General features: G+C 51.5%; 2 protein-coding genes across 4 annotated transcripts in view; one reads left to right on the plus strand and one right to left on the minus strand.

The window, feature by feature from the left end:
* Positions 1-852: 852 nt before the first annotated feature.
* Positions 853-14,463, minus strand: Crybb1 (crystallin, beta B1). Its single transcript, NM_012936.3, has 6 exons — positions 14,335-14,463; positions 12,791-12,975; positions 10,560-10,678; positions 6,883-7,015; positions 2,941-3,083; positions 853-1,123 (listed from the first exon to the last, which is right to left on the minus strand). The coding sequence occupies exons 2-6, from the start codon at positions 12,962-12,964 to the stop codon at positions 940-942; spliced, it is 753 nt and encodes a 250-aa protein (NP_037068.2). The 5' UTR covers positions 12,965-12,975; positions 14,335-14,463; the 3' UTR covers positions 853-939.
* A 3,289-nt stretch (positions 14,464-17,752) lies between these two features.
* The window catches only part of Cryba4 (crystallin, beta A4), a 6,593-nt gene continuing 6,312 nt past the window's right edge, over positions 17,753-18,033 (plus strand). Inside the window, exon 1 of one of the 3 annotated variants that reach the window (NM_031689.2) lies at positions 17,753-17,778. The gene's annotated coding sequence lies outside the window, so the exon portion shown is untranslated. The other 2 variants (XM_087579224.1, XM_087579225.1) reach the window with 2 other exon arrangements.

An 18,033-nucleotide genomic window follows, 5' to 3' on the forward strand; every position in this document is an offset into this window, starting at 1 on the left:
AGATGGAAGGATCCTGAGTTCAAGGCCAGCCGGGACTACACAGCAAGGCTTTGTCTTAAAAAATAATACATATACACATACACTTTTATGTTCTTGAGTGTTCTATCTGCATGAACTCATTAATGAATGCCTCTGGAAGCCAGAAGAGGGTGTCTGAAGGACTGAAACAGCTGTTTTTGTGAGCTGCCACGTGGAAGGTGGGCATTGAAACCAGGTCCTCTGACAGGGCAGCCAGTCAGTGGGTTCTCTTAACTCACAATATCCATCTCGACAGCCTGCAGTCCTTGTCTTTAATAAATAAGTAATCAAATAAACGAATAGGCTGGGGGATGTGGCTTAGTTGGTGGAACTCTAGCTTGTACAAAGCCCTGGGTTCAAGCCCTAGCGCCAAATAAACTCAATGGTTCACACCTCTAAGAAAAATCTGGGGCTGGAGAGATGGCTCAGCGGATAAGAGCACAGAGGTTCTGAGTTCAAATCCCAGCAACCACATGGTGGCTCACAACCATCTGGAATTGGATCTGGCGCCCTCTTCTGGTGTGTCTGAAGACAGCTGCAGTGTGCTTATATAAAAATAAATAAATCTTAAAAAAAAAAAGAAGAAGAAGAAAAGGGAAGGAAAAATTTGGTGCAGAAGTTTAAGGTCATCTTCTGCTACATAGGGAGTGTGGAGCTCCAAGAGCCATCCTTGATTATACACCAAACCTCGAGGCCTGCTTAGGACATAGAACTCGATCTCCCACCCCCACCCCACAGAAGAAAACGATCTTGGTAGTGATTGCCAAGCTTATGATTCATTGTTCTGGTTGTGACTATGACCAGGAGTAGCAGGTTCATGGATCCAAGCGCAAGTCGGCTGTAGGAACTTTATTAGGGGACTGGGAGGGGGGATGGGACCTGAGGCAGGGCGGGCTGTAGAAGTGAGGCCAGGAGTTTGGCTCACTTGGGGGGCTCAGCGGTTAGCACCGGGAAGCAGCCCTCTTGGTGCCACTGACGGTCCCGCAAGCGCCGCACAGCCTGCATCTGCGGCTGGAAGGCACCCCACTCGTTCCAGTGCCGGAAGTCTCCGGGCTCCAGCAGATACTGGTAGCCACGGTAGCCTGGGTACTGATAGCCGACCCATCTGGAAAGAGAGCACAGAAGGTGTAAAGACAGACAGCGTTCCCCCTCCAACTTCTTTATCATCACCCGTCCTGCAGTGAGTGTCCCAACAAGGGCCACACACCTGCCCCGACTTGGCCCTTCCAGCCCCAGTTAATGGAACTTGTTCTTCCTCTTTCTGATAGGCCTCAGTATTCTCTTCTGTAAAGTGGGCAGTCATGTGGATGTTGTTTTGAGTATGCTTGGGGGACCAGATGGAGTGAACGCCCCAACTGTTGGCAGTCAGTTCGTGCTGCGGGTGATGCTGCACCTCCCCCCCCCACCCCCCACCCCCCGCCCAGAACGGAATCCAATACATGAAACTGGAGTTCCTATACAATGAGTCTCTGGGGTTACTGTAAGCACTATCTACTGTCAGATAACCCAGAAGCTGAGCCACGTGGGTCTCAGTTTGCCCTCTGCGGGGCATGGACAGTGGTGATCCCACTCCTTCCGTTTCTGATGAGGGTTCACTTCCTTTGATGGGTGAGTACAGCACAAAAGTTTCCTCACCAAGGAGAGGCATGGTGGGTGATTCACTCTAAGTCCATCCTTGCCTGAACACAAGCTGCAGGCCTTCCAAGCCCTTCTATGGCCCCCTGTTTGTCATTAGCTGGCTTCTCTGCAGGAAGAGCTGGATCCCACCCAGTTCCATCCACCCTGATAGAGGAGGGGAACCCAGGCTGAACCATGTCCACACTGTACAGGTAGGGCACAGTGGTATCTCTAGTACTGGGTAGAAGAAACCCTTCTAAGTAGAGAGTGGCTTCAAATCAAGTCCCCCCTCTGTGCCCAGCATGGGCCAGGCTCCCAGATAAGACTCAGAAGGACACAGGTTTGGTTGGGGGCAGGGTGGGTAGGCTATCACCCAGAAACACCACAGGATGTGGTGATACTCATCTTATCTACAGGAGACAATTCTAGAAGGTAAGGCACCGGACCTTCTCTAGGTTCTCATGGAGGTAGAACAGAGGACTCTGCTTGGGAACCTCAGATCCCAGGGATCAAAGTGGATGAGGGCTTCTCATCCACCCATTATGCAGCCAGCAACACTGAGGCGCAGACAGGTGCACCTAGGGATCTCTGCTGGACCTACCCTCTGTCCACATCTATTCTGGCCAGAGACTCATTATGCCTGAGGAGCTGGGATTCTCTCCATCTGTGGGCTAGTATTTAGACTGAGGTGGAACTTACCACATGCCCAGAACATAGTCCTGGAAGACTGTGTGTATATGTGTGTAAGATGTGTGTGTGTGTGTGTGTGTGTGTGTGTATGTGATGTGTGTGTCTGTGTGTATGAGTGAGGTGTGTGTGAAAGAGAGATTGAGATCTGTGTTTGTGTGTGTGAGATCTCTGTGTGTCTCTGCATGTATATGTGTGAAAGATCATCTATCTGTATGTCTGAGAGAGCAAGATCTATCTCTCTTTGTGTGTATCTGTGTGTGTGAGATCTCTACATGTGTGTGTCTATGTGTCTCTGTGTGAGAGATCTGTCTGTGTGTCTGAGAGAGATCTGTCTCTGTGCGTGTGTCTGCATGAAATCTGTGTTTGTGTCTCTGTGAGATCTCTCTCTCTCTGTGTGTGTGTGTGTGTGAGAGAGAGAGAGAGAGAGAGAGAGACAGAGACAGAGACAGAGACAGAGACAGATCTTTGTGTATGTGCCTTTGTGTGAGATCTCTGTGGGGGTGAGGGAATTATAAGGTCTTTCCCTTTCCCAGGGACCTGATGTGACATTCCGTCTCTGATACTCTCAGCTTCTGACTCTGCACTTGCTGCCGGCCCCAGAACCTGGATGCTTACGTGCCACTGGAGACGGTTATACTGCCCACACGGTCACAGAAGCCATAAACCCAGAGGCTGGGCACGTCATCCTCTTGGATCTCCATGGTGTTGCCCTTGAAGTTGGCCCCTTCAAACAGGCAGATCTTATGCTCCTGGGAATCCTGGGGAGGCAGAAACAGTCAGAAGAAATGGAAGCAGAAGGGGGTGAAGAAAGAGGTGGGGAAGGACCCCCGGGCCATCCAGCGAGGGCCCTCCTCATTTGGGAAGAGGAGACAATGGTTGAAACATCTCCAATGCCCAAGGATAAAATGAGTTCATCCACACGGGCTTGAGTCTGTACAAGGAAATATGTGTGGCGTCACCCTGCAGTAGCACAGAGCCTCAGAGAGGGCAAGCGTATGGATCTAAACCACACAGCCAGCCAGAGACAGTGCCTTTCAGACAAGTGCCATTCCAATTCCCAACAGTGTCTCTGTGCCAATGGGGAGCCCCAGCCAATGTCTTTTTATATGAATTTCTAATCGGAGTGAGTTACGGTGGACCATAGGTTGTGGAAGAGTGTGTGGAGCATGGATCTGGGTTTGAGTTCTCACTGTGGCCAATCCTTGGGGTATTTCACACAGTTCAAGCCTTAATGTGTCTTCCCATAAAATGGGCCACTGCCCACTCCCACTTCATCCATGGGACCATGACTAAGACACTTCGTAGCTGAACAATGGATCTGGAAGATCCCATGGTACACCTTTGAATGACAGCATAGAAGGAGCTCTGGCTGGATCTGGTGTTTTGTTGGTGGTCGGTTTGGTTTTATGTTTTGAGTTCTGGCGGTGGAATCCTGGTCCTGCTAGGCAAGTGCTCTGCCACTGAGCCCCGACACTAGTTTTAATAGCTGAAGTGCCAGAGGGATGAACCACCAACAGCACAGGGTGAGGCCCAGACCATTGCTGACAAGCTGTGCAGCATGAAGACCTTCATTCTCTGTTTGGACCTCAATTTTGCAATTGTAATGGCTTCTGCCTACCAGGGCTGCTTATACAGATGTCACAGAAGGAAGAGAAAGCACCCAGCATATAGCAGGTGGTCGATAAAGGGGTCCTTTATCCACCATTGTCAACAAACAAACAAGGGGAGGGCAGGTCACAAGCGTGTCCTTCTGTGGACAGACACTGAGGACACTGTGTTAGACTGTACATGAGCCAAGTCAGTTAACTCTTCCAGGAGGCAGGGATCAAGGGAGCTGTCGTAGGAGAACAGAGTTTAGAGCGGTTTTGTAGGTCAAGTAGGAGTTGGGAGCCAGAGGAGGGAAGTAGGGTAGAGATCACACTGAGCCGAAGAGAAAGCATAGGAAAATGTCCCTGAAAGAGAGTGTGGTCTGAGGTAGGCATAGGGACACAGGAGTCACGATTAGCAAGCGCTTTGAAGTGATTCAGCGCCAGTAACTGTTAACCTATATCGGTTGAGGACCTTGGCTGAGTTGGGGGAGCCAAACCAGTTTGCGGGTTCCCACTGCAATAGAGGTATAACCTCACCATGCCCCATAAGTCCCCATGAGACCCCACCTCTCTCGAATACCCACTCCTACCCTGTTCTTCCCCGTCCACTCCTGTAGGTGCAACCATGTCTGTCCAGGGGCTAGTGTTTAATTGCTATTGCAGGATTCTGCCCTTGCTGGCCCCTGTGTGGCCTTTCCTTATGCTCTCCTAGGGCTGACTCTGCTCCCGCGCACTCAGGTGCTGGCTGCTCTGCCCACTGACAACTGACAACCAATCCCAGCTCCCCTCACTCATCCCAAGCAGCAGGGACCAAGGCTTGTGGTTACAGATGGACTTCCAGGCCTGGGACTGAGCCCACGAAATCAGGCCAGAGGCAATCACTCTGGTGGGTTTTGTTTTGTTTTTCACTTTTTCCTTTTTGGAGACAGAGTCCCAACTCTATAGCCCTAACCAGCCTGGGATTCACTATTTAGGTCAGGTACGTAAACTCTCAGACATTTGCCTGCCTCTGCCTCCTTGAGTACTGGGCTAAAAATGTGTGCCACCGTGCCCGGGTCCCTGGGATCAGGTTTGATTTTGGAAGTAATTTTCACGAAAGCAGGGATAAAAGAGAGACAGAGAACCCAGGAGCGAGCTGGGGTGGAGGAGGTGCTCAGGAGAAGGACAATGATGGCCCAGAGTCAGAACAGTCACAGAAGACACAGGATGAGTCAGACCGGAGCATGGTCGCATGTGTAAGAGATGACCTAGGGAGGGGGGAGGTGAAGGAAAGGGGCTCCCCCAGAATCAGCTGCTCCCACAGAATCAGAACTAATTGATCTGGGTGAAGTGGAGGTAGATAGTCTTTAAATTTTTCTAATATATTTTATTTAAACAACTATATCTAAAATGCAACCATAGTTTTTAAAACTGGCCAGTGTGATCACGTGAAAATGGTTTTACACTTGTGAGAAACACATGTGGTGGTGTGTTTAAAACCAGGACCGTGTTTCATGCTTATGGAATATCTCCATCTAGACCCACCAGATTTCATATGCTCAGTAAACACTTAGGATCTGATTGTGTAGTGCATACCTGTAACCCTGGGGGAGACACAAAGCTAGGGCTTCAGTATGGTATGTTGTCTCAAAACACGAAGCAACACACACACCACCCTACCATTACCAACTATAAATGGATAGCCCTTACAATGTTGGATAGCAGCGTTTAATCAGGGTACTTCATTGGCACTGCCTGATTGAGCAAGGTTCCCATCAATACCCAGTGTGTAGATCATTGGTTCTCAACCTGTGGGTCATGACCTCCTTGGGGGGTTAAAAGACCCTTTCATGGGGATCACATATCAGATATGCTGTATGATTAGACAATAAGATTCTTAACAGTAGCACAGTTACAGTTATGAAGTAGCAATGAAGTAATTTTGTGGTTGGGGAGGGGGTCACTACAGCACGAAGAACTGTATTAAAGGGTCACAGCTGTAGGAATGTTGAGAGCCACTGACATAGATGGGCATACAAGGCCATTCAAGTGTTTGCAGCTAAGCTCTGAGCTCTTAAGGGCACATACTGAGAAGGCTGAAATCCAGCCTGGGATTCAAGGGTTTATAGTTAAGCTCTGAGCTCTTAAGGGCACCTAGTGTGAAGGCTGAAATCCAGTCTGGGATTCTCAATGTGCTGCGAGGACCCTGGCTGCCTGACACACAGTGGTGTGTTAGTAATGCCTCACAGTTCACTGGTGAGCCTCCATTAAGGAACTTTCTTCATAGGAGTTCCCACCTCAGGAGGCGAGAGTCACTGGCATCTGAGCTGGGCATGTGTGAGTAAAAAGAGTAATTGGCTCATAATTCACAATTGATTCATAATTCTGGAAAGACTGCACACTTTGTTGTGCTGTCTCCATGATCTAGAGTCATCTCTTTTGCACTGATCTAATTCAGCATATGTTGTCATGTGGTCAAGACATCACAACTACCTTCCCTAAGTCCCTTTATTAGCCACTTCACAGCTAACTTACCTTCATTTTTTCCCTTTCTTTAACAAAGTCTCACTTGTACCCAAGGCTAGATTTGAACTCAGAATCCTCATGCCTCCACCTCCCCTGTATTGGGATCGTGGATTTTGTGTCACCTACCATGCCTGACTATAGTGCAAACTTTGCTCTGCATGTTGTGTTCCCTGGGTGGATGCTGGGCTTTGAAAGGCTGCCCAGCGTGTACGATGTGCAACCGGGAACTTGACCTACTGTGGGAGAAATCAAGGAGCACACTAAAATGGCTTTGTCACTTTCCAGAAGCTTAACTCCAAACTCACAGAGCAGAGAAGTGTCTGTTTATCACCCACAGCCCCGGTGGGACACGGATGGGGTGTTTGCAGAATTGCAGAGAGCAAGGGAGTCTGTTTCTGAACAACCACAGGTCACTAGGCTTCTGTGCTCATGGTAGACCTCTGCCCCAGCCCCAGCCACTCACCATCCTGATGGGCCGGAAGGACATGAGCCGGTCACTGCGGTAACTGCTGGTCCAGGTGTCCCATCGTGGGTACTCACCCTTCTCCAGGACAAACATCTCCCCACGGAAGGCAGATTGCTCAAAGGCCACCCAGCTGAACATAAGAAGGACCAAGAGGGATGGAGACAGAGGAGAAAGCATCAGTAAGTGCCTTCCTTCCTGGCTTTTCTTCCTGCTTCTTTTCTGCACAGCAGCCCAGATACCGAAATGAAAACCCAGAGTGGGGCCAATGGGCCCGGGTGTCATTCTGTCCCTATCCCTGCATAACCACGGACTAGCGGCTTCCCCTCTCCCAGGCATCGTCACTTCATCTAACTGTTTTTGGAGTTGGCAAAGGATATAGTGAGATGCTGTGTGTAATTATCTGAGCAAATTATTTTAGCAAGGAAGTGATCCACAGGGTTTTAAATAGTATAAGGACCCAGGACCAACTAACTTCTCAAGAAGGATTTTCTTTTAAACTCGTTAACATCTGGGACGACATCTCTGTTTGCTGCTAATGTGATCCTAACACCTACTGGTCACTCCTTTCCAACCACGGGAGGACCAGGCACTGCCTCAGCTCTGCAGGCCAGGGTATGAAGTGCTGCTTTGAAGGCATCTCACAGGTACCCGTGACTTACAACAAAAGTAGGTTTTCACCTGTCAGAGTGGTACAAGCTTGTGTTCCAAGGATCGTTTAGAATAAAACACAGGAGCCAAGAATGATCATGCATCCTGCAATCCCAGCCCAGAGGAAAGCAGCAAGATGGTGCTATCTGTGGCCAGCCTGGGCTACACAGTGAGACCCTGTCTCCAAACATGGAAACAAAGTCAAAGGAAGCACATGTGAGTGGGCTCAGAGGTTCAGATTTGAGAGAATTCATTCTCATTTGCTGAGAAGCAGCCTGGAGAGCAAGAGTTCCACAGCCCGGGTGTGTGGTGCAGGGGTGGGGCATAGTCAGGCACCTGCTGAATTCTCATGCTGTGATGACAGCACACGAAGTGCTTTGTCTTTCACGAAGAGTAAGTAAACTGGAAGTTTAAAATCTAGTGGGGGCTTTTTCAGTGTAGTCTGATCAGGAAGATTAAAGCAGGGATCCCGAGGGCGGTGATCCTCACTCTGCGTGTTTGGAATTCTGAAGAAGCAAGAGGCTCAGTGGAACATCTCCATGAATGTTATCTCCCTGAGGGATGCGGGGACTTTCTCACCAGAAGGATGACTTTCTCACCAGAATGGAGATGCCGTCATGGGCTGAGAATCACAGGAACCTCAGGACCTTGTCCGAGGGATGAGTCAGTCACACTGAAGTGACAGAATGAAGATAGGACTTGTCCTCCAAGAAGACAACTGAGGTCCTTGGTAGACTGGAGAAGAAGATCAAAGGATGGGTGGGTGGATGGATAGATGAATGGGAGGTTGGATGGACAGATGGATGGATAAATGGGTGGGTGGATGGATGGGTAGATGAATGGGTGAATGGATGGATGGGTAGATGAGTGGATAGATAGGTGGGTAGATGGATTGATGAATGGATGGATGGGCTTATGGGTGGATAGATGGGTGGGTGGATGGAAGGATGGATGGGTGGATGGAAGGATGGATGAATGAATAGGGTGTTGGGGAGACCAGTGAACAGATAGATGGATGGCGGATGGATAATGGATGATGAATGTATGGATGTTTAAGTGGATGGATGGACAGATGGACGGATGGATAAGCTAATGAGTAGATGGATGGATATCTCAGTTACAAGCAAGGGGTGGATGAATAAGTGAATGTGTACGTGGATATGTAGATGAATGGGTGGCCGTATGGGTAGAGAGGCAGATGGATGGATAGGTGATGACAAGAGAGTGGATGTGCAGATGGCTGAGTAGCTGGAAGAGTGAACAAATAGATGGATATAGGGAAAGATGGATGAAAGAGAGTGATGGGTACCAGACGGATGACCGGACGGGTTGGCCTACAGACGAATGCGCGTGTGGATGGGTGATACATGTGATGGGTAGAATGGCTAGCTGGGAAGAGAACCACTTGAGGTGGCGCCACAAAAGCATGAAGACCAGAGACGCTGGGAAATGACAGACCTGAGTTCCAATCCCAGCTCATCATTCACTCTCCACCACATGATTGGGAGCAGTCACTGAAGCTAATCACACTTCAGTGAAGGAGGAAAAGCGGCTGCACCTGCATCACTGAACAATGAGGCTCTGAAATCAAGCTCATTGAGAAGACTCAACACACAGTTCACAGGGTAATTGCATCAGGGACTAGGGGTGGGGGGAAGCCATTGCTTACGAAAAGACAAGACAGAGGTGGTCTTGCCACCTGCTGCTCTCCCTCTGTACTCCTCCGTCCTCTTTAGGTGGCTCATGAGGACCTAGTCAGCTGTGAGACATGTCTGGTATGTGTCCTGGTGTCCATCCTTATTGCCGGTGGCTTTTTTTGAGCCACAGTCGAGAAGAGGAAGGCAGGAGTCAAATGAGGACGTGGAGCCTCAGCCCTGAAAGGTGGTACCCAGCCCAAGTCATGCATGGTGTCTGGTTTCGGGCTGAGGTCTCCTAGGTACATGGTACTCGAGACCTCCTGGGTACATGTCTCTCCCCTTCTTCCTCCTTTCTTCCCACATGCCTGCTGATCCCTGACTCAGCCCTTGCCTCTGGATCTCAGGCCCATGTCTGTTCCTTCTGGGCGCAACCCCAGAACATTGAAAGAAAAAGACATGGTCATAGCCGTCTCTCTTTTTGTGGAGAAATACTCTGGCTTTGAGTCATCGGCATCCCGAACACCCTCAAACCTCAAGATGGCCACAGCAACCAGTTCCTGTCCCAGATGGGCTTGGGGGGATGGGTGGGACTGAACTGGGGCTGACCGCACCAGACTGAGTGGGCGTGAGAAGCATGAGTGGCCCATGAATCAGAGCACGGAGCCTGGTGTGCTCCGAAATTCACAGAGTGGACGGCCACTGCTGTTAACACACCGTGCTTGGATGTCTACACTGCCAACCCCACTCTGCCCTAGAGTCATTCTGACTCTCCTTGTCTTGGAGTCAGGGAAACGGAGGCTTGGAGACTGAAGAACCAGACACAGTAAGGCATGAGCGTTCAAACCCAAGTAGGTCTGATCTAAATCTGACCTTGAAACAACCTGGCACTTCACTTCGTGCTGTAGATAGCATGGGATGACCTAAATGTTGGCTGGCTACACCCTTTGGTGGGCTTTATGGTAGCTGGAACACGATGGCCTCCGCTCATGGAGATAGCCCTGGAAAGCTAGCCTGCTGCTTCCATGATTTGGGGGTAAAATCCAGTAGCCTGGGACATAGCTCGGTCACTCGGCATGGATGACACCACTCATTAACTCAGTCCTTCAGAGCCTCAGTTTCCCTGTCTGCTGTTGACTGGGGAGGTCTCTCTCTCTCTCTCTCTCTCTCTCTCTCTCTCTCTCTCTCTCTTCTTGGTGCTCTTTCAGGTGACGTATTATGCACCCTCCAGGACTTTCTAACTCTTGATTACCTCATGTCAATGAGGGAGCACCATCCCCCCTCCCCCTGGGGTTTGCAGCTAGAATAAGGAATGACCAAGGTGTGACTAGAAGGTGCCAGGCAAGTATAGCTGCTCTGAGGTGGAGAGTCCCCACCCACCCCAGCACTCACGGTCCGGAGAGGACGATCAGACTGCGCACTCTGTCGAAGCCACGGTCCCCCAGGTTCAGGCACTCCCCCGAGAATTCCACCCGGCGGCCCTGGAAGTTTTCCTGCTCAAAGACGACCAGCTGCAGAGAGAAACCCACCATGCCCGAGAGACAGATTGAGGGGTGCTCTGGCTCCATGACACTAACTCCAAAATGAAGCAAGCCGGTCAGATGAAAGGCTCAAGTCCCACAACCTCTGAAGGGCATGTGTCAATCAAATGTGTCAGCCTGGGTCTGCCTCATCATGGTGCCATGAGCCTCAGTTTGTGAGTGCACCTGTCTTCCGGTCTCCCCACTACTGAACTCAAGATCAGTTCCATCATTGGAAGCAGGAATGGGGGCTGTGTCTCCCATCCAAGGTCTCTCTGTGTAGCCTAGACCGACCTGGCTATTCTGTTACCTCAGCTCCCAGCGTGTGCACCTGTTGTACTAAGCGTGTGTACGTCAGGTCCATCCCTTCCAGCTTCTCCTCGCTGTTATTTCTCAGCCTGGCATGACCTCTTCACCAGGAATCTCCAGCTTGGACCTTCCACTTCCTAACTCACAATCCAGGCTACCTGTGTGGTCCTGAACCTGTTCTGGGTGCAGAGGCCACTTTTCACCAGGAAGTCTCTGAGATTGCTCCTCCTCTACCCTGGGTAGGGCCTGAGTGCTTCCCACTGTGATATCACTTATAGCCAGGTACAATTCTGGGAAGTCACCATCGCTTCTGAGTCTCCCTTCTCCTTCCCCTTTTCCTCCTCTTCCTCCCTCTCTTCTGCCTCTCTTTTTCCTATTCTCTTCCTACTTCTCTCTTCTTTCTCCTCCACTTCCTTCCTCTCTTCCTTTTCTCCTTCTACTATTCCTCTTCTTCTTCCCTCTCTTCCTCCTTTTCCTCTTCCCCTCCTCTTCCTACTTCTTTCTTCCTCCTCCTCTTCCTTCTCTTTCCTCTTCTCCTATTATTCCTTCTCTCCTCTCTTCCTTTTCTCTTCCTCCTCTTCCTCTTTCCCTCCTCTTTCTCTCTCTTCTTTCTCTTTTCCTCTTCTTCTCCCCCCTCTCCCCCCTCTCCCTCCTCCTCTTCCTTCTTCTCTTTTGCTTTTTCTGCCCCACCCTTAGAGGACTCCTTCAAGTTAGGACCTGAGACGTTTCCTTATCTGTGGACACAAATACAGGGAAGATTCACCAGCCCACAACTCAGGGCACAGACAACCCCTCCCTCACCTCTGTGCCTCTTATTTGCACGTTTTCTGTCCCACACAGGAACTCCACCATTCGGTGCTGTCAGGATGCTATTCAACCAGCACCAAGTGTACGTGGTAGATGCTTGAAGCTGGGGACATCATAGAGGGTAGAGTCCTAAGGGACACTAGGGCCAGGTAGGATTTTCATCAAATTTGTGCTTATATCTGGGCTGTGAGGTTTGCAGGTAGGTGCTTGGAACCTTGTTAAAAAGTAAATTTAAGTCAATGATTAAACATAATGACGCAAATCAAAAGCAGCCACATCCAGATCAGGTGTGAGTTATAAACCAATCGTGGCCAGGTCTCTACCCCAGGGTGAGGACAGCGAGTCAAACCCCAAGAGTAGGAAGTCTGGGTCTCTCTAGGAGCCCTGCAACCTGGAGCTTGGGGGAGAATTTCCAGCAAGGTCAGAGGTCAGCCTGGTGGCCCTGGGGCTCTCCTGTCATGAGTGGTCCCATCGCCCAACATACTCCTGTTGTGTTTCTGGCTTTGCTGCCCTCTAAACTCCCTCACGCAGAATGGGCATGTAGCAAGGAGGACTGCTTCACACTCTAGAGTAGACACCCTTTTCTCCCAGGTGTGTGGAACTCCTGCGGTTCCCAGACTGGGAAGGAAGAGGCCAGGGAAGATGGACAGCAGGCCAGGGAGGACAGAAAGCTTGCTAGGGAGGATGGAATGCAGGCCAGGTTGCTTGGAGAGCAGGCCAGGGAGGATGGAGACTGGAAGGCTAGGGAGGATAAAGAACAGGCTGGTGGGGGTGGGGGGGGGGAATGGAGAGCAGGCCAGGGAGGATGGAGACTGGAAGACCAGGGAGGACAGAGAGCAGAAAAAGTCAGATGAGAGGCAGAGACACAGGAAGAAGACCTGCTAAGGGGAGAGGATGAGGAGGAAGGGGAGGAAAGTGGGGGTAGGAGAGAGAAGCAGGGTGAGGAGGAGTGGATCAGTACAGCCAGCCCAGCCCCCGCATCCTTACCCTGTAGCTTCCAGGAGGCAGTTCCCCTACTTTGGCAGCAGGCCTGGGCACAGAAGCTGGGACAGGAGTAGGGCCAGGGGCTGGGGCTGTCCCTGTGGATGGGGTTCCCTTCCCTTTGCCATCAGGCCCTGGGTTCACCGCAGTGGTGGCTGCAGCCTTGGCAACCTGAGACATGGTTTCTGATGCTGCAAAGAAGAAAAGTCCTTGGGTTGGGTGATTTTGGAGTGGTGCTTCCAACCCCCCCCCTCTTTGTGTGTCTCACCCATGACTGTGGGCTCCTCCACAGCCATCGGCTCTCCCTGGGAAACAGCACTGAAGTTGTAGGCTCCATCTTGCTCTGGGACAGCCAACCCCTTCCTGGACACTGTCTCTTCCCTGTGCTGCCTCCTAACCTCTAGTCCCACACTCTGTTCCTCCCTTCCTGTGCTTGGTTAATTCACCGCCATGTGTGTTTGTGCATGGCTTTTCTCGACGTGAGTGGCAGTCACACTCAGGTATAATACTGAACGCATAACCCTAACCCTAACCCTCACATCTTGACCTTAACTGTGGGCTAGCTGGGATCAGGATACCCCTCTAGAGTCTAGCTGCCATGAAGCAGATGGACAGGCACCCTGGTTACTCTATGCAGTCTTGTAAGCTCTCCCGCTTGGAATAGCTCCTTAGCACTTGTCTCTGTGCCAGGCCCATGGGAGCTTCTCAGGCAACATCTGCTCAGAGAGCAAGTGCAAATGTGTGCGTGTCCTGAACCTCTCCCAGCCCTCCTCTGCCCCTGGCATCCTCTGAGGGCAGATGTGGGTGTGCAAATAGCAGCCTGGCACTCAGGACAGGGAGGCAAAAAAAGAGGGAGTAGTGTGTTTCCATTGCTCCATGCCAGAGCTGGGCCTGTGGGCGTTGTGGAGAGAGGACTCTGGTAAGCTCCACTGGTCCCTGGAGGAGCACAGATTTCTTGATAGGGGTCATGCCTGATGGCACTGTCCCCTGGAGGAAATCCACCAAAGATTATGCTGATAATTGACGTGCTGCTGTAGTGCTTGGGGCCCAAAGCACGTTCCCTGGGTCCAGTGGTTTCCCAATGCCCTCTCTCTAGCTGGGGTGAGCACTCTCCTCCCAGGCTTCCTCAGGAAGGCTGGCTGCTTTGCTACCCACACATCTGGATCACATCTGGGGGTTTCAACCAGGCTTGACCTGTCTCTGTTCTGGGAAACACTCCCCAGAATTCAGGTTCTTTGACCAGCCGTGAGTTCCTTCTCCTTCCCGCTCATCCTCTCTCTGCCTCTCCAAGTGGGTACCATTTCCTTCCTCTCTACTTCCCCTCCTCTGTTCTGCAGCCCAGGCTAGCCTCTGACTCTCAGCAATCCTCCTGCCCTAGCCTCCAGAGTGCTAAGTAGACAAGTAATGCACCAGCAACAGAGTTCTGGGTTTGGCTTTCTCCGAGCGTCTGCCCAGCTCTGTCTTCATCAGACATCCTCCCCCCACTTCCACCCTCCCCCCATATTTCCACCTCTCTCCAGTTCTTGGGCAGTGTGGCAGTCTCCTCTTACCTGTGTTGGTGGACAGGCTGGTGTTATGGGTCCCTCAGGGCCAACCCCCCATTTTATAACCTGGCAGGCACCAGGGTCTATAGTGTAGCACAAAGAGGCAGCTGGCTCAGCAAACCTGGATGGGGCCCGTGGCCGGCTCTGCCACATTACTGCCCAGTCTAGCACTTTCTATTGTTGGCCTGGAACACAGAGAAACCCTGGCCCCAACCCTGCTCTGACTGTTCTCTCTATTCCCCTGGCTGGAGACAGGCCCAGGGCCCTGCTGGCTGCCAGCCTAGGCTAGGGAAGGGGCACTGGGGAGGAGGTGACCTGGATTAGAATCCCGCCTCAGTCACCAAGCTTCACCGTACGGCTTCACAAGTCTCTACCTCTCTCTGGGGGTCTCAGGCTTACAGGCACAGTTGTCAAGTGCCCCTGTGGATGCTGCCCAGAACTGAAGACAACATTGAATGTGTACATGTTTTGTAAAAACAAGAAGTAGGCTTTCAGTCCACTGTCCCTGTCCTGAGCACTTCTGTGTGTTTGCAGCCTCTGGGATTTGGGATGGCCATCTCTGGGGCTCTGCAGCACACCTGCCCTATACGGGTCCTTGCCATACCCATTTCTTGGACGAGGAAGGCTGGGTGCAGAGACCCGTACTGGCCTTGGCAAACAGGAAGGCTCTGGCTATCCAGCCTTGGCCCTGATGGAGGCTTGCCTGAATTCCTGTTCTAGGGTGATGGGGCAGGGCTGGGTCTCAGGCCCAAGGGCTTAGTACTCAAGGCCTGGTTCCTTCCTCACTGTGTATCAGCCCACACTGTCTGACGCCAGGGGTGCTGCCCAGGGTCAGGAACACAGAGACTCTGAGTAGCCTCACATCCCACTGTACCTGACTGGGCAAAGGGCCAGAGTTTCATGCAGGCCCTAGCAGGTCCCTGTTAGAGCCAGGTCTCCAGGGTCCGCTGGAGAGGGTGAGGAGACAGAGGTAATGGACATCTGAGGTGAGAACAGGGATCAAAGGTGTGGGGGGAATAGAGAGAAAGGAATAGAGAGGAGGGTTTCCAGAGGGAGCCCAGGGCAAAGGAGAAAGCAGGACAGTCATGTATCCTACAAACCAGTGAATGCCAAATGACCCACCATTTCCCCAGAGAAACTGAGACCCACATAGAAACTTCAACCGTGTCCACCGTGTGAACTCAAAGTGGAGTGGGCTTGGAATCTGGCCAGGAATATTGCATTCTGTGTCCCCAACCCCAGTAGGGTTGCAGCCATCTTCTGGGAAACCCTTCTTCTCTGGGGGATCCAGGACTCCCCATGGGGTCTATCTCTATCTTGTGGTCACCCTGGCCTAGGCCCAGCACTTAGCCCCTCTCTCTGCTAGCCTCCTCTCTGCCTTTCATCCTGGGCCAAGGCCTTGAAGAGCAAGCTGGGAACCACAGGATAGGCCAGCCACTGGGACTCAGGCCAAGATGCCTGTGGTGGGGGCCACCCACAGACCTTGCCTCAAGGGCAGGCATCTGGGGCAGTTTTGTCCCCCGACCCTCCTAGCCATGGGCAGCTTGCCAAAGGTTCGGGGAGATGGGAGCAGCCTCCCTTGCTGGGCAGCTCTTCAGATCGCTATTTATAGATGAGAAAGTGGGGTGGCTCCTTTGTCGCCTTCCAGCCCTGTTTCCCATCCGTCATGTGGGACTGGCGTTCATGTTCTTCTTTATTTCTTCTTATTATATCGAGACATGGGTCTAATGTAGCCCAGGCTGGCCTCAAGCCCTCTATGTAGCTGAGGCTAGGTTTCCTGCCTCCATGTGCCAAGTGCTAGGATAGCAAGTGTAGACCACACCGGGCTGTGGACTCAGTTCCTTCCAACCTCCCGATTCCAGACTCTATGAAGACCTGCTTTTGGGGACCTGTCATTCATAATGATAAGTTATTTCTATGGTTACAGGATGCAGGATGGCAAAAGTGGCCAAGACCCAAGGCCTTTGTTCTTAGAACAGGTGCAGACACTACTCACCGGGAACATATTTATGCTTGGGGTATCCTGTGCTTTCAGGCCAACCATTAATGTGTGCGCTCACGTGTGTGTGTGTGTGTGTGTGTGTGTGTGTGTGTGTGTGTGCAAGAGTCGGTTCTCCCCTTCTTTCCTGTGGTCCTGAGGATGAAAGTCAGGCTGTCAGGTTTGGAGATACCCCTCTGAGCCTTCTCATCAGCCCTGACTTTATCTTTTTATTTTTATTCAACATATAACACAACTGAGGCTTAGAGGCACTGGGAACCTTCTCACTACTCAAAGGTCCTTAGCCCCCAGGCGCTGGATGCAGACTCTGGCTACTGCCTGTGGAGACTGCGCCTGCCTGTCCTGCCTGTGTGACAACTGTCAGGAAGGAAGGAAGGAAGGAAGGAAGGAAGGAAGAGATGGTGCTTTTTTCCTGGCCATCGCAGGACTCGTTCTTTATCTGTGTCACCCAGTAGCAAGGCTGAGTTTTACCACAAGTGGTTCCGGTCAGGCTACCTCTCCAGTGACGGGGCCCTCTCAGAGTCGAGGTCCATGGGATGCCACATGCTTATCAGGCATGCGTTGCTTTGTGAGGCCTGTTTGCAAGCTGCAGCCCCTCCTGGCCTTTGCTCCCGCACGCACAGCCACGGATGTTTCCTCAGGCCTTGCAGAGTGCACAGGTTCTGGTCCTGACAGAAAAATTGTGCTCCTGGGCATTTGTTATTCAGAACCCTGGTTCCGGTCCCCCTCTCCCCCAGGGTTTTGCAACTACTGCTTCCAAACCACTGTATACATTGTTTCCACCCTTTAAAAGAGTAGCCTCAATTGAGAGTGTGAAGTCTTGACAGAAGGGTTTCCAGAGCGAGCCCAGGGCAAATGAACGCCAAATGACCCACCATTTCCCCAGAGAAACTGAGACCCACATAGAAGCTTCAACCGTGTCCACTGTGTGAACTCAAAATGAAGTGGGCTTGGAATCTGGCCAGGAATCTTGCATTCTGTGTCCCCAGCCCTAGCAGAATCTCCACCCTTTAAAGAGTAGCCTCAAGTGAGAGTGTGAAGTCAGGGGCACGTGAGGTGCAGGAGGAGGACAGGCACAGAGCCCTGTGATCTGGCTAGTATCTGTCCTATCATGCAGACAGACAGAAGGGCACCCACCATCAAGATGATGTTGGACCCCAAGTCTACCTAGTTTTCCCTGGTCCTGGTCAGGGATCCTGTGGAATTAATGGAGGCAGGCTATCCCCCCTTCATATTCTCTGTCGTTGACCCTGGGGCAAGCCACAGATCCCTCCCCACTAAAGCCAGAGCTGCTGACATGTTCACCCTGGGCCTTGGCCAGGACTGGCTTTTGTTTCTATCACTGGCTTGCTGAGTCTGTGTTTGTCCCTTGGGGCCCCTGCCCCTTTCCTGCCTATAAGAGCCTGACCTTGTTTGGTTCTGGTTCTGACATGTGCTCTGGGCCCTTCTTGGTAAGTATGAGTGGGAGAGAGGGCTGGAGCTAAGCTCTCTGGTGGCATCCTGCGATTCCCATCTTGGGGATGTCACTGGTTCATCCCGAATGCCAATATCCCAGGAAATCTATAAGTGTCCAGACTGCTGCCTGTGACTCTTAGTTAAATGCCAAGTCTCCCCTCCCCCATCCTTTTCTGGCCTGTGTGTCCACTATGAGAACCACACGCCAGGTTAGAGCTGCACTTTGTTTTGGTGTGTGGTGTGTGTGTGTG

Source organism: Rattus norvegicus, chromosome 12, assembly GCF_021556685.1.
Source record: "Rattus norvegicus strain SHRSP/BbbUtx chromosome 12, alternate assembly SHRSP_T2T, whole genome shotgun sequence".
NCBI lineage: Eukaryota > Metazoa > Chordata > Mammalia > Rodentia > Muridae > Rattus > Rattus norvegicus.